This window comes from Rhinopithecus bieti, unplaced genomic scaffold (genome assembly GCF_001698545.2).
Source record: "Rhinopithecus bieti isolate Rb0 unplaced genomic scaffold, ASM169854v2 scaffold_9919, whole genome shotgun sequence".
Classification (NCBI taxonomy): domain Eukaryota; kingdom Metazoa; phylum Chordata; class Mammalia; order Primates; family Cercopithecidae; genus Rhinopithecus; species Rhinopithecus bieti.
In genome coordinates, this window is record NW_016806411.1 from 3,108,074 (window position 1) to 3,122,530 (window position 14,457).

The 14,457-nt window shown below is 43.6% G+C and overlaps 1 protein-coding gene across 2 annotated transcripts in view; it reads right to left on the reverse strand.

The window, feature by feature from the left end:
- CPM (carboxypeptidase M) overlaps window positions 1-14,457 on the reverse strand; it is an 83,462-nt gene that overhangs the window by 31,094 nt on the left and 37,911 nt on the right. For both annotated transcript variants that reach the window (XM_017876208.1, XM_017876206.1), the window contains exon 3: window positions 3,643-3,740. In XM_017876208.1, the coding sequence (XP_017731697.1) occupies window positions 3,643-3,740 (98 nt within the window). The remainder of the gene's footprint in view (window positions 1-3,642; window positions 3,741-14,457) is intronic.

Consider the following 14,457-nt stretch of genomic DNA (forward strand, 5'->3'; position numbering starts at 1 on the left):
TTAGTTTCAGGAGCACATGTGCAGATTGGTTCTACAGGTAAATTGTGTGCTGTGGGGATTTGGTGTATGGATTATTTCATCACCCAGATAATCAGCTTAGTATCTAATGGGTAGGTATTTGATCCTCATCCTCCTCCTACCCTCCATCCTCAAGTAGGCGCTGGTATCTATTGTTCCCTTCTTTGTGCCCATGTGTATTCAATGTTTAGTTCTCACTCATAAGTGAGAACATGCAGTGTTTGATTTTCTGTTCCTGCGTTAGTTTGCTTAGGATAAGGTCAAAGTGCGTGATCTTGTTCTTTTTTTATGGCTGCATAGTATGACATGATGTATATATACCACATTTCCTTTATCCAGTCTACCACTGATGGGCATTTAGACTAACCCTATGTCTTTGTTATTGTGAAGAGCGCTTCAGTGAACATATGTGTGCATGTGTCTTTATGGCAGAACAATTTATATTCCTTTGGGTAGATATTGGGATTGCTGGGTTGAATCGTAGTTCTGTTTCAAGTTCTTTGAGAAATCACCACACTACTTTTCACAGTGGTTGAACTAATTCACATTCCCACCAGCAGCGTTTAAGTGGTCCCTTTTCTCTGTAGCCTCATCGGCATCGGTTATTTTTTGACTTTTTAATAGCCATTCTGACTGGTATGAGATGACATCTCATTGTGGTTTTTGATTTGCATTTCTCTGATGATTAGTGTTGTTAGACACTTTTCATATGCTTTTGGCCACCAAATTCTAATTTAAAGAAAGACCCAATTCTAAAACAAGGCATAAATAAGTAAAATAAAACACATGGGGAAATTGGCAGGTGTAATCAGCAGAGCTGAGTCTCCCTGATGCAGCTGATGCTCCGTGTCATCCAGCCATGGTATTAAGTGTGGAAAAACACACACACACACACACTCACACAGTGGGGGTGAGGGTCTCATTTAAAAAATAGTGTGGCCAATTCTGTCCACCCTGACACTCAGTGTGTATGTGTTCCCTGCTGGGATTCTCCACCTGAGGTCCATAAACTCCTAGATAATCCACAGGCCCTGAAGTCAGAGGTCAAATTTATAACAGAATAGCAAGGAGTACATCCAAAAAAGGTTAAGAACCACTGCCCTAAAATGTTAGCTCTGTTGCTTCTTAAAAATGCTTTCAATTTCAAAAGATCTATGGGAGGAAAAAGGGGGTCGTTAGATCCTGTATTCAGAAGGACTTCTCTGCTCCAATGTTAAGCCATCACTTTCTTCAACTCCTAGCGGCATGGGGAGGGCAGAATAGACAAGGTCTCAAATTCAGAATAATAAATTTCTTACTAGCCCCATAGAGCCCTCAGACATTGCCACGAGCTGGGACACATAAGGGGGTAACAGTGCTTGAGATTCCCACCCCAAAATACACTGGGACTTTTCCTCGCTGCCTAGTCTCAGCCCTCAGCATTTCTCAAAGAATCAGAGTGCACTCGCAAGCCCTGATTTGAACAATACACCAACTACCCAGACAGCAAGATGCCAGAAATTTAGGAAAGTGCATGGAAAGAATAAGCAAATTTGGAAGTAGGTGAGGGAAAGGACTCTTGCTTATCTTTGGGAGTTTCAGTTCTGACGACTAATTTCTGAGCAGATGGCTGGAACCTCTGAAATGCCAGCAATAAATAAACTACTAAAGCCATATGTCTCTTGTTACAAATGCATTCTGAGCTGGGTGGGGTGGCTTACACCTGTAACCCCAGAACTTTGGGAGGCTGAGGTGGGTGGACCACCTGAGGTCAGGGGTTCGAGACTAGCTTGACCAAAATGGTGAAACCCCATCTCTGCTAAAAAAATACAAAAAAAAAATTATCTGGGCATAGTGGTGCATGCCTGTAGTCCCAACTACTCAGGAGGAGGAGGCATGAGAACTGCTTGAACCTTGTAGGCGGAGGTTGCAGTGAGCCGAGATCACGCCAATGCACTCCAGCCTGGGAGACAAGAGCAAAACTCCATCTCAGAAAAAAAAAAAAAGCATTCTGAGGGACCTTGATCAATAGACTAGATAGCAAAAGGGAAAGGCAGTCTGAGTTGCTGTCTGTAATGAACAGTTGTTTTATTAAAACCAACTTTGGTCAGACTCCTTGCAACATAGTCTTTTTTAAAGAAACTGCCCGTTATGCTCAAAAAGTCACAGATGGACTAAACTTGCACCCATCCCAACATCGAGTTCAAAGATTTATTCCTTTGTTAGGGGCAGGTGCTTGCATCTTAGCTGCAGCTGCAAGAAGTATCCTCTCTCAGCAGGACAGGTTGGGCGGCATGCCTGGCAAGGGCAGGCAGAGTGTACCATGAAGGGTGGATCCGGTTCCTATAGAGTTTGGGGAGGCCTAAGTCAGAACAGGAAGCTCAGCACTGATTAGGGCATGCCACCCGTACTATTGCAAATCCAGAAGTGCTTTAACAGGTCAGCAGATAGTACTTATTGGAATATGCATGTAAATGAGAAAGTCCCTAAAGTTACAAGTTGTGTTTTACAGTGTAATACCCATATTCCTGTGCAAAGTTTCCTTATTGTGATGGCTGGGAACTCTTTGATTGCTCAGTTTTATAGAGTCCTGGTAAACAGAAAATATTTCGGTTGTCATGGTCTCAAAATATTCTCAGGAAGCAAGGTGAGAAATAGAGGTGAACATCTTCAACTGCCTGGCAAGAATGGCTGGGTAGGTAACAGTGGTAAATGGTATTTTGTAGAACCTAAATTAGTTAAAAGTAGAGTTTATCCCTGCTAAGTTGGAAAAGAGGCAAGATATTATTAAGGAATTTAAAAGTGTGGTTTTTTTTGTGTGTGTGTGTTTTTGTTTGTTTGTTTGTTTGAGATGGAGTCTCACTCTGTCGCCTAGGCTGGAGAGCAGTGGCACGATCTTGGCTCACTGCAGCCTCCACCTTCCTGGGTTCAAGCAATTCTCCTGCCTCAGCCTCCCGACTAGCTGAGATGACAGGTATGCACCACCACACCTGGCTAATTTTTTATATTTTTAGTAGAGACAAGGTTTCACCATGTTGGCCAGGCTGTCTCTAACTACTGGCCTCAAGTGATCTGCCTGCCGTGGCCTCCCAAAGTGCTGGGATTACAGGCATGAGCCACTGCACCCAGCCAAGTGTTTGTTGAATGGTGAGTAGGAGAGAATCCCAAGTGTGATTGTCTAAACTGGAGCACTGAAGACCCTGAGTATTAGATTTAAGAGAGAGTAACAAAAGCATTTGAAAAGCCAGATCTGGTTGTGGGTTCGGATATAATACAGCTCCTTTGCTGGGTCACCTTCATGCTGACCAGGAGGTGGGAAAACTCAACCCAGAAAGGAGATTGCAGGGATTGGCTGGCAGAAGTTCAGGGCTGGGGAACTGTTGTTCTTTCGGCCCCAAACACAAAACAAGCTCCAGCTACTCTGACAGGGCGCTGGGTACACAACCATTCGGCTGTGGTGGTTGTTAGACCCTGATTCCTTAACTTCCCACAGGCCTCACAGGAAGACCTCTCCAGGCCTTGCTTCTTTGCTACAATGCATGCTGGAGACTTCCCAAGCTTCCTCTGTAGCATTTACACAGAGCTCAAGAGACCCTAGGGGAAGCTTCTCTGGTGACATTTCAGAAATTCGAGCCACATACGTACCTCATCTCCATGCATATTTGCCACGTATTTGAACTCCGGAATCCCAATTCTGTGTTCCTTTGGAAACCGCCCCACAACAAGAACCCACAGGTTTCTACCTTTACAGGAAAAGAAGAAAAGATGGAAAAGTAAGTTGTCTCTTAAAATGACAAATGAACTCTGGGAGAATGAGACTAGGAAACAGGATGCTGCTTCCCCCACATGATCGCTTGAATGTTTCACGGTGACTTAAGTTTGTATGACTAATATCTCCGTGCTTAAAACACTTTTCGTTTACTGCCAGAATTTATGGAAACCCTTTCAATTCAGCACAAATATTTCACTTATTATTTTAGAACATGATTTTTAAAAGCTGAAGACTTATTAGACGATGTAGATCTTATTCTTCTAAAATGTGTACATACTTTGCTCTGAGATCCTGGAGCCTCTGAGATCCTGGAGCCTCCTAGGATCTTGTTAATTCACACAATTATACAAAGTTAAATCCTAGTTGATGGTTGACTGGGAGGGTGTCATAACTCACAGTACAAGGAAAGAGAAAAAACAACAACAATAAAAATAACTCAGGGCTGGGCGCGGTGGCTCACACCCGTAATCCCATCACTTTGGGAGGCTGAGGCAGGAGGATCACGAGGTCAGGAGATCACGATGATTCTGGCTAACACAGTGAAACCCCGTCTCTACTAAATATACAAAAAATTAGCTGGGCGTGGTGGCGGGCGCCTGTAGTCCCAGTTACTCGGGAAGCTGAGGCAGGAGAATGGCGTGAATCCGGGAGGCGGAGCTTGCAGTGAGCCAATATTGCATCACTGCACTCCAGCCTGGGCGACAGAGCAAGACTCAGTCTCAAAAAAAAAAAAAAAAAAAAGTGACTCAGAAGGGAGATTGTTTTTAAAGTAGGAGATCCTGAATTCTGTATTTAAATGCTGATGTGACACAGCCCCTTGGGAGCATCCTTGATATGTGTGAGTCCTGTCAGGTGAACTGGGAACCACAACCCAAAGAAAGCGTCTAAGTCTTAGCTCTGTGTGATTTGGGCAAGAAAGGGCAGAGATGAAAGCTCACTGAGGATTTGCTTTGTGCAGATATTATGTGTGCTGCTCTAGGCTGAGGTAATCTCAAGTAATCCCTTGTCATGACCCACTGAGACGGATTATTAACCAAACTTTACAAATGAAAAAACTGATCTTCAAAAATATTAAGTAAAGGGCTTATGATCACACTGCCAATCAGAGGCTGTGATTTGAGTCCCTGAGCCAAGAACTGAACTCTGGTCTATTTGACTTCAATTCTAGTGCTCCTCCCACTAACAAAAACTGCTTGTCTCTTAATAAGCCACATGCTCTATGCCCAACGAATTTCTGATCTATTGGAGAATAGCAACACACAAGCATATACCAGAGTGTGACATATCATAGATGTGTGTGTAGTGTACTGTTGTGGGCATAGAATAAAAAAAGAAATGGGTAATTTTTTCCAAGGAGGGGGCTGATGAAAAGCTTTACGAATGTAGGGTTTTACAGATGATGCCTCTACACAAGGTTCTGAAGAGTGATTCTGAGTTTGCCGTGCGGACAAGTACACTACTACATCTGGTGGCTCCCCATCAGAAGCATTTGATCAACCAATTTCATTAACCTTCCATTCCCCAACCCTGTCAATTCTTTGTTGTCTGGAGCTTTACTTCTACAGAGTTACCTTTTTCATATGAAACAAGGAACTTTTCATGAGTGAGCTGTTACACCTGGCTTCTAAAGTTTGTTTCTGAGGAATTCTTTTGTGTTAACTAATTTTACAGAATATGATCTAGTCCACTTACAAGCAAGGAAAAAATTAAGTATCATCTCAATATAATATTTATCAATAGTTATTGATAACTATGCATCTGCAAGCTGGCCTATTACATAAAAGATAATGGAAGATGGCATAAACCTGACTTGATATGGATATCCAATATTATTTTGTTTAAGAAAGGAAGGAAATCACACTGATAAAAATCTAAATGAAGAAGTACTTTGATGAGTAATTCAATCTCAATTTTAGCACAAGTGGCCCCTAAGTGAACTGCAAGATGAGAATCTTACCTTGAACAACCTCAATGACACAGTCTGAGAATGAAAACCAACCAACTGACCTGAAGAACACTATCCTTTGGAATGACAGGCCTCTTGAAGGGTTTTAACTGCCCTCTCCAACTTACTGGCTATCTCTGGTCTAGACCAGAGCAAATGCACGAAGGACAAACTATTTACTTTTCACAACATGACTGTCAGGGTAAGAAGTAATCTAAACAAGGTTTTGTTTTTGTTTTAAATCAAGGTTAGAAAGACTAACTTTATTCCCAAAAGTTCCTGCTAAAACAGGTGTTCTAAAGAGTTCTGAAGTACTCAGCCCTCTCTCTCCATCACTAAGTAAATGAAGTTTATCTACGTTCAGGAACTCACACAGGGTTTAACACAAATCCTGGGGCTGTGACATAAGTGCACAACTAAGTTTGCCTGGAGGATCAGGAAAAGTTTTATAATTTAGAAGTGTTTGTTAAGATCTCTAAGACAAGAAAGCAGACAGGTGCTACAAAATACTATAGGAGTTCAGGACAAAGTAGGAGAAGCTTGGAAAATTAAGTCTAGCTTCAACAGGCAGAAATAGGTGAGGTACCTTTCCCACATCAGAGGCACTGGGGATCCTTGTAAAAATGCCAATTCCTGAGCCCCAGCCTCAGTCAAACTCTTGGAGTAAAGTGTGAAACTGGCATTTAACAAGTTCCTTTGGTGATTGGGAGGCTCATTAAGGTTTGAAAGTTGCTGAGACTGAGGTAGGAAAACGTCCAGACAGATTTGAGAGGTAGTTGATATTTAGGTACAATCATTTCATTTTACATATAATCGTTAACATGTTTATATGTTAAGAAATATACTTCTAATCCACATTTTTAAATGGCTGACTAATATTTTATTATATGAATGCACTACCATTTAGTCAATGAATTCTCTATTGTTAGGTGTCCAATGATAAGTAATTTTATGTAAATTATAGCACATTCACTAAAATTACGTACAGAATTTATAACATTAAAATATTTATAATGTGGAAAAAGAATGCAAAATTATATAATCACTACCATGTTAAACAGACTTTCTATTAAAAACCTATAGCTTCGTAGCATATAAAGCCTTAAATAATGGATGAGGCCAGGTGTGGTGACTCATGCCTGTAATCCCACGGCTTTGGGAGGCTGAGGTGGGAGGATCACTTGAGGCCAGGAGTTTGAGACCAGCCTGGGCAACATAGTGTGATGCCATCTCTACAAAAACTTTAAAAATTAGCTGGGTGTGGTGGCATATGTCTGTAATCTTAGCTACACACTGTAACATTCTCCCCAGGGCCTGAAAGCTTAAGAAGATGAATAACTCCTCCCTTCTCAGGCCCAGTTCCAAGGCGCAAGGTGACTTGCATCAGCAGCGTGCCTCAGCAAGACAGCAGAAGCAGGAAGACAGCCAGCAGGAAGACATCTACCCTGGCCGGAAGACATGAACCCCTGAAGATCGAGAAACAGGCCATCTGGGTACAACATGGCAGTTACGTCAGACTAGGACACTTCTGTTTACAGGAGACTATAAAACCTTTGCGGTGTCCTCACTTGGGGCTGACGCCATTTTAGGCTTCAGCCGCGTGCACCTAGGCGCTCATTAAAACAGCATGTTGCTCCACACTGCCTCCTGTTGTCTGTTGGCGCGCTCTCGGGGTTCCAACCAATGCAACAACCTTACACTCAGGAAGCTGAGGTGCAAGGATCTCTTGATCCCAGGAATTGGAGGTTACAGTGAATCATGATTGTACCACTGCACTCCAGCCTGGGACACAGCGAGACCTGTCTCTTAAAAAATTAATAATAATAACGAATGCATCCCAACAGGATTGAAAATGGCACACTGTCAGGGATAAGAGACTAAATGATAGGATGATAAAGCCAAGTAATTATTTTCACCTTTCTATCTTTCCAGTTTTTTAAATTAAAAAAAAGAAAAACCAAACCCTATCATTCAAAAGTGCAGATACTATGTGCCAGGCACTCTGCTAAGCACTTTATGTTATTTGATAGTGACAATACCTGTGAGGTGTGTGATAGCCACAATGTATAGTCGAGGAAACTTAAGTGGCAGAACCAGGGTTCAAATCCAAGTCTGTCTGATTTCAAAATCTGTGCTCTTCTGAGGATCTAAGCCTGCCTCAATGTCCCTGAAAGTACTAAACAGGCCAAAGTCAACCCCACTCTGGGGAAAAAGTTCCCAGGCAGTTCTTTCAGCATCGTGTTGCTGTGGTTTGCACCTGGAGCAAGACTGGGCTTTCTTCCTGGCTATGACTGATTACAGAACAAGACACCTGAATCCAAGGCTACCCTACTGGGACATTCCACCTTGGGTGCTAATGTCACAACTCCATCAGACTATCTCTATGTGGAGAGTCTCAGTGGGACATGCCTAGGGAGAAGCAGAGACCTTGGGTGGCCCAGTCACTGGGACAAAGCCGCAGTGATGTGAAGCACATTCCAGTTTTTCGTGAGGCTTGTTGTGTGTTTGGTCTGATACATAAAGTTCTGGTACACAGAATAATAGATCAGCTGGCTTCCCAGGCTTGCATGTTTCTCTGTGTATCCTTACAGGTCACCTTTGACCTAAGTCCACGCTTGAGAGAGTTTCCTCAATGAACTGAGTTTCAGTTTCTTCCATGTAAGTGGGAATAACAGCCCTATTGGCAAGGCTGCTGTAAGGCTGCACTGTAGTGTGAGTTCCTTTTATCTTCCCTAATAATGATCCAAAGATCTGACATCAATTTCACATATGCACATTCCCACTATACCCCACACACAAGAAGTTTATCACATACAGCACGCAAAACCCACATTAAATAATGAGTGAATCCCCAGAAGAGTTGAAAATCACGTATTATTTAGGTCAGTTTAAACAGTCCCCAAAGTTCACACGCCCTCTGTATTTGAAGGAGAGGAAGAGGTACCTGGTTAAGTGGTTTATTACAAACAAAACAAATGGAGGTTAACAAACAAAACAGAGACAAAAGGCATGGGTGAAGTTTCCAGACTAGTTATGCTTGCATTTTATCATTCACAGCTCAAAGCATTTTATGTATAGTCACTCATTTAACCCTAATAGCCACAAATGGTAGATATAGAGTTATTCTTTCATACACAATTCAACAGTCCTTGGGAACTTCATAAGGCAGAGGTTCTCAAAGTGTGGTCGCAGGACCAAGAGTATGAGTATCACCTGGGAACTAGTTAGAACCACACATCCTTGCATTCCACCCTAGACGTGCTGAAAGAGAAACTCTGGGATTGGGAAGCAGTAATCTGTGTGTGTGTGTTTTTTTTTTTTTTTTTGAGGCAGAGTCTCGCTTTGTTGCTTTGTTCCCCCAGGCTGGAGTGCAGTAGAGCAATCGCGGCTCACTGCAGCTGCCACTTCCTGGGTTCAAACAACTCTCATGCCTCAGTCTCCAGAGTAGCTGGGACTACAGATGTGCGCCACCACGGCCAACTAATTTTTGTATTTTTAGTAGAGACGGGGTTTCACCATGTTGGCCAGGCTGGTCTCGAACTCCTGACCTCAAGTGATCTGCCCACCTCGGCCTCCCAAAGTGCTGGCATTACAGGCGTGAGCCACTTCATGCGGCTGGAAATCTGTGTTTTAATAAGCTCTCCAGGTGATTCCCAGTCACCTGAAAGCTTAAGAACCACTGTAACAAAGGACAAGACTGAGTAGTCTATCCATGGAGTCCCTGCTGTGTTCTTAACCACTATGCTGTACTGCTATCACCTCAGAGATGGAAAATGGAAAACATCAAAGAAAAAAAAAATCAAAGAAAAACAAGAAATGTGAGTGTGTGAAGCAAGCTTGCTGTGTACTGGCTTCTGTTGTTGAGGTTATTGTCTGTCTCCCCTCTGGGGAGAACTGGAAATGGAAGAAGGGAGTCGAGGGGCACGATGAGGATGGTTTGAGAAGTGATGGCTATTGTTTGCTGCCTTGGTATTGTTTGATTAGCTGGTACATCCCAAATTGCTCCCCACTTAAGGACTACAGGTGAGCCTTAGTCACTTTGCTCCAGAGCTGTGGAATCTGGAGTAGCTGCACTTCTGGGATCAGGCTGTTAGGTGTTCTCCCTCCACTCAGTTTGAATGCTAGTCAGCAAATAGGCTAAGAAAGTAGGGTAGGTAGGCCGGGCATGGTGGCTCACACCTGTAATCTCAGCACTTTGGGAGGCCGAGGCGGGTGGATCACTTGAGGTTGAGAGTTCGAGACCAGTCTGACTAACATGGCGAAACCCCGTCTCTACTAAAAATACAAAATTAGCTGGGCGTGGTGGTGCATGCCCATAATCCCAGCTACTCGGGAGGCTGAGGCTGGAGAATCCCTTGAACCCAGGAGGCAGAGGTTGCACCATTGCACTTCAGCTTGGGCAACAAGAGCAAAACTCACAAAACAAACAAAACAAACAAAATAACAAACTGAAAAGAAAGTAGGGTAGGCATGTTCCCATGCATAAGTGAGAGTTGAACAATGAGAACACATGGACACAGGGAGGGGAACATCACACACCGGGGCCTGTTGGAGGGGTGGGGGACAAGGGGAGGGAGAGCATTAGGACAAATACCTAATGCATGCGGGGCTTAAAACCTAGAGGAAGGGTTGCTAAGGTGCAGCAAACCCCCATGGCACATGTATACCTATGTCACAAACCTGCATGTTCTGCACATGTATCCCAGAACTTAAAGTAAAATTAAAAAAGAAAAGAAAACAAAGAAAAAAGGCACCATGACATTGGTCTGGGCAATGATTTTAGGGATAGGACCCCAAAAGCACAGGTAACAAAAACAAAAATAGACAAATAGGATTATACATCAATCTAAAAAGCTTCTGCATAGCAAAGGAAACAACAGACTGAAGAAACAACCTACAGAATGGGAGAAAACCTTTGCAAACCATTTATCTGATAAGGAATTACTATCCAAAATATGTAAGGAACTCAATTCAATNAAAAAAAAAAAAAACTGACAAAAAAAAAAAAAAAAAAAGAGAAAGAAAAAAGGAAGTAGGGTGGCTGGAGTGGCAAGGGAAGGAAAGACACGGACAAAATCCATCTGCACCATACACGCCCTGTCTCTGGGACATGCACCTTTTTTCACGGCAAACCAGCCGGCGTGCACTGGGGTTTCTGCAGAGTTTCCAGTTTAGGCCAGTCCACAGGAACACCCAGTCTGTTTCTGAACTTGCAAAGCTGAGAGCCTGTCAGATGTGATGCCCTCTAGCCCGCCCCAGGTCAGCCACAGGATCCCAGTAAAGCTTAACTGTCATATTCTGCATAGCGGGCTGGGAATTCCTGACTTTGTTTATGGACAGGGGAATCTGTCAAGGAAGGGTCTCAGGGGGTCAGGTGTCCCAGGGGTCTTGTGCTGCTGTGATAAGAGTAAGCGCTCTATTCTGCTCTGGAGTAATGAAGGGGCTGGGCTGTTTCTTCTGCCTAGGTCAATTCTAAAATCTACTTAGAACCATGAGTTTTGCAGTTCAGTTTAATATGGGAGCGAGAGGAACACGGGAGGCTTCCCTGTTCAGGCATCCCAAAATGGAACGAGAAATAGGCAGGCATTTGACTCTGACTTCTGCTGCACTGGAATTTCCCGTTGCACAGATTCTGGTGTGGGCTCTAAAATGAGGCCACCTGCTGTGTGAGTATAACCCTGGGCCTTGTGGAGGTTGTGGGACTCAGCAGTCCCCAGGGATTCTGTGTGGATCTGGGAACTATGTCCCCTGCACTTTTCTCTCTGGGCCACCTCTTTGGGCCCAGCATTCCTGGCTCTTCTAACTGATCGCCTGGACAAGGAAGCTTTACTCAGTGGAGTATGCTAACCCTGCGATGGCACTCTGAGGGTAGGGTGTGGAGCGCTGGTTGTTACCAGGGACTACCTCATGCTTACCAGTCTTCACAGCTGTCTTGTCATTCACTCCACCCCTTGGCTGCACCACCACCACCACTGCCACCATATACACCCTAGTCACTCTCTAATCCTGTGTCATCTTTCTTCACAACTTTTTCACTCTTTGAGATTGTATATTTGTTTATCTATATAGTGTCTGTCTCAACCAAAATGTAACCCACAAGGGCACTGCCTGTTGTGTTCACCATTTTGTTTAGGTTGCTGGTTTTGTTCACTGCTAACCTAACAGTGCCTGGCACATAGTAGGTTTCAATTAGCATCTACTGTAACATTTCAAAAATTATTGGTGTATCTCCAGGACTGCTTTTTATTGATAACTATTGGCACATAACATCCAGATCCAGATTCTTCCCCTGGGTAGTCAGGGTCCTTGATCACCTGCCCTCCACCTGAATTTCCCACTACCTGCTACCACAAATGTGCCTGCAGGAGACAGGTTCCTTTCTGCACCCTAGTACCCAAGGCACAGCCCCACCTTCTTTATGTTGTTTTAGCCTAAAATGACTTCATTGGATTTTCTGCCTTTTAAAATCCTCTGAGTCCCACAGAATCCTGGTTCTAAGAAGTTTCCCCAGACTGCTCTGACTCACCTGGGTTTTTCTCTCTTTAGAATATTTCTATCAAGTGGCATCCCAAGAATTGTCAATGTGAAGCATTCTGCCTTGAAGTTAGTTTTCTAAGGGTGTCACAGCCGGGCATGGCGGCTCATGCCTGTAATCCCAGCACTTTGGAAGGCCAAGGAGGACAGATCACTTGAGGTCAAGAGTTTGAGACCAGCCTGGCTAACACGGTGAAACTCTGTCTCTACTAAAAATACAAAAATTAGCTGGGCATGGTGGTGTGCATAACCCAGCTACTTGGGAGGCTGAGGCATGAGAATTGCTTGAACCTGGGATGTGGAGGTTGCAGTCAGCCAAGATCACGCCACTGCACTCCAGCCTGGGTGACAGAGCGAGACTCAGTCTCAAAAAAAAAAAAAAAAAAAAAAAGGTTTCATGTGGCTAAGTCTTGATTTCATAACAATATTATCATATTTTCCTTTTGCTCCCCTACTGTGTCTACCAGGTAAATCATGGCAATTCCCCAAGGCCCAGGTCACCTTCTTAGTAAAGACCTTGGTGGTGGGTTGTACTATTGGTGGCCCAACATCTGGAGCCCTGACGAACTCAGGCATATCATGTGACCTGCTCTGTCCAGTGAAATGTGGGCAGAAATGATATGTACCACTTCTGGGCAGAGCTGTAAGAGCCAATGCGTGATTTGCCATCTCCTTTCCCTCTGACACAAGACAGGCAATGATTGGATAGAGGGTGCTCTGTCAGCTTTGGTCCTGGAGGGAAGGTGACAGGGAGCAGAGTCACAACTGTTCAATAACGGACATATGAGTGAGATCTACATCTTTATTTTTCTGTTATAAGCCATAGCAATTTGTGGGTCTTCTATTTCTGCAGTCTAGTCCAGCCCTTTTCATATGACACTGCTTCCATAACCAACCCAAACCAAAATGACTTTCCCTCTAGTGAATGTTCATTATACTTAATGCTGATACCTGTGCTTTTTCAGATAGGGGTTCCAGAACCATAAAATTTTGTGGAGGTGACCCAGAAGGAAAGAAAGCTTAGAAAATGTGTTTTAGGCCAGACAAGGTGGCTCACACCTGTAATCCCAGCACTTTGGGAGGCCGAGGCAGGTGGATCATTTGAGGTCAGGAGTTCTCTGCCAAAAGTACAAAAATTAGCTGGATGTGGTGGTGCGCAGTCAAGACACTCATTTATATTTCTGACATCACTTTCACGCTTTGACAAAATGAAGTCCAAATGAAAGCATGTTGTTGAGTAAACTTTCCTTTGTTTGGGTAATTGATCAAATATGAACTGGATCCCATGGCTCTAACTGCTTTTCCTTCAATGACTCCCTTGGGATCTGTCTTCTTCCTGCCTTGGGTTTCCCACCCCAGTCCCATATACCAGGCCCTAGCCATTCTTCATTAAGTGTAGTTCCCAAAGGAGGTAACTCCCTGCCTTGACACCTTTAATACCTGCACTTTCTTCTGCACAGATTGTCCTTAGCCCAACCCATCAAAGCAGCCAACCTCCCCTTGCCTTTTCAAGGCTCAGCTAAAAGCCTCCTGATCCTTCTGCTCAGCCCCATCCCCTGCCACCCTAAGTTAGATGCTTCCTTTGAACTTTCATAGATAGTACCCCTGCAACCCCTCTCCTATCACTTATTGAAACCAAAGGTTTTCCTGCAAGCAAAGGATTGTGTATCTCTGTGTTTGCAAAATCCTAATGTAGTGTCTGGCGTATACTTAGCAAATGATTGATAAATGTTTGCTGAGTCAATGGATGATTGGATAAATTAACAAACAAACCTGAGGAAGTTCACTTGGAGTCCGAGTCACCCCTGGTCCAGAGATCAGAGGAAACTGTTTTCCAGTATTGATGGAAAAGTCCGTGGCTAGTCTATGAGGTGCCATCTTGGGTGGGCTCTGGAAAGAACCCAATTTTCTAGATCAAATCAAGAGTCGATGGACCTTCCTGGAATACTTCCATACAAGAAAGTGCCAAGATCCAAACCAAATGTCTGGCTTCAAGTTAGATTCTTCCAACATTATGGGAAGATACAGTTTCATTTGCTTACACGTTCATCTCCATGGCATTAAAGTTTTGATATTATACCCAAGAAATGTAGATGTTAAGTCCCATTTCATTTCTTCCGGAATAGGTGAATGGGGAGGTTTGGGAATTTCATTTCCTAAATTAGGGATAGTTGCTTTTTTAATTGAAAAAAAAAAAAAAAAAGGAAAA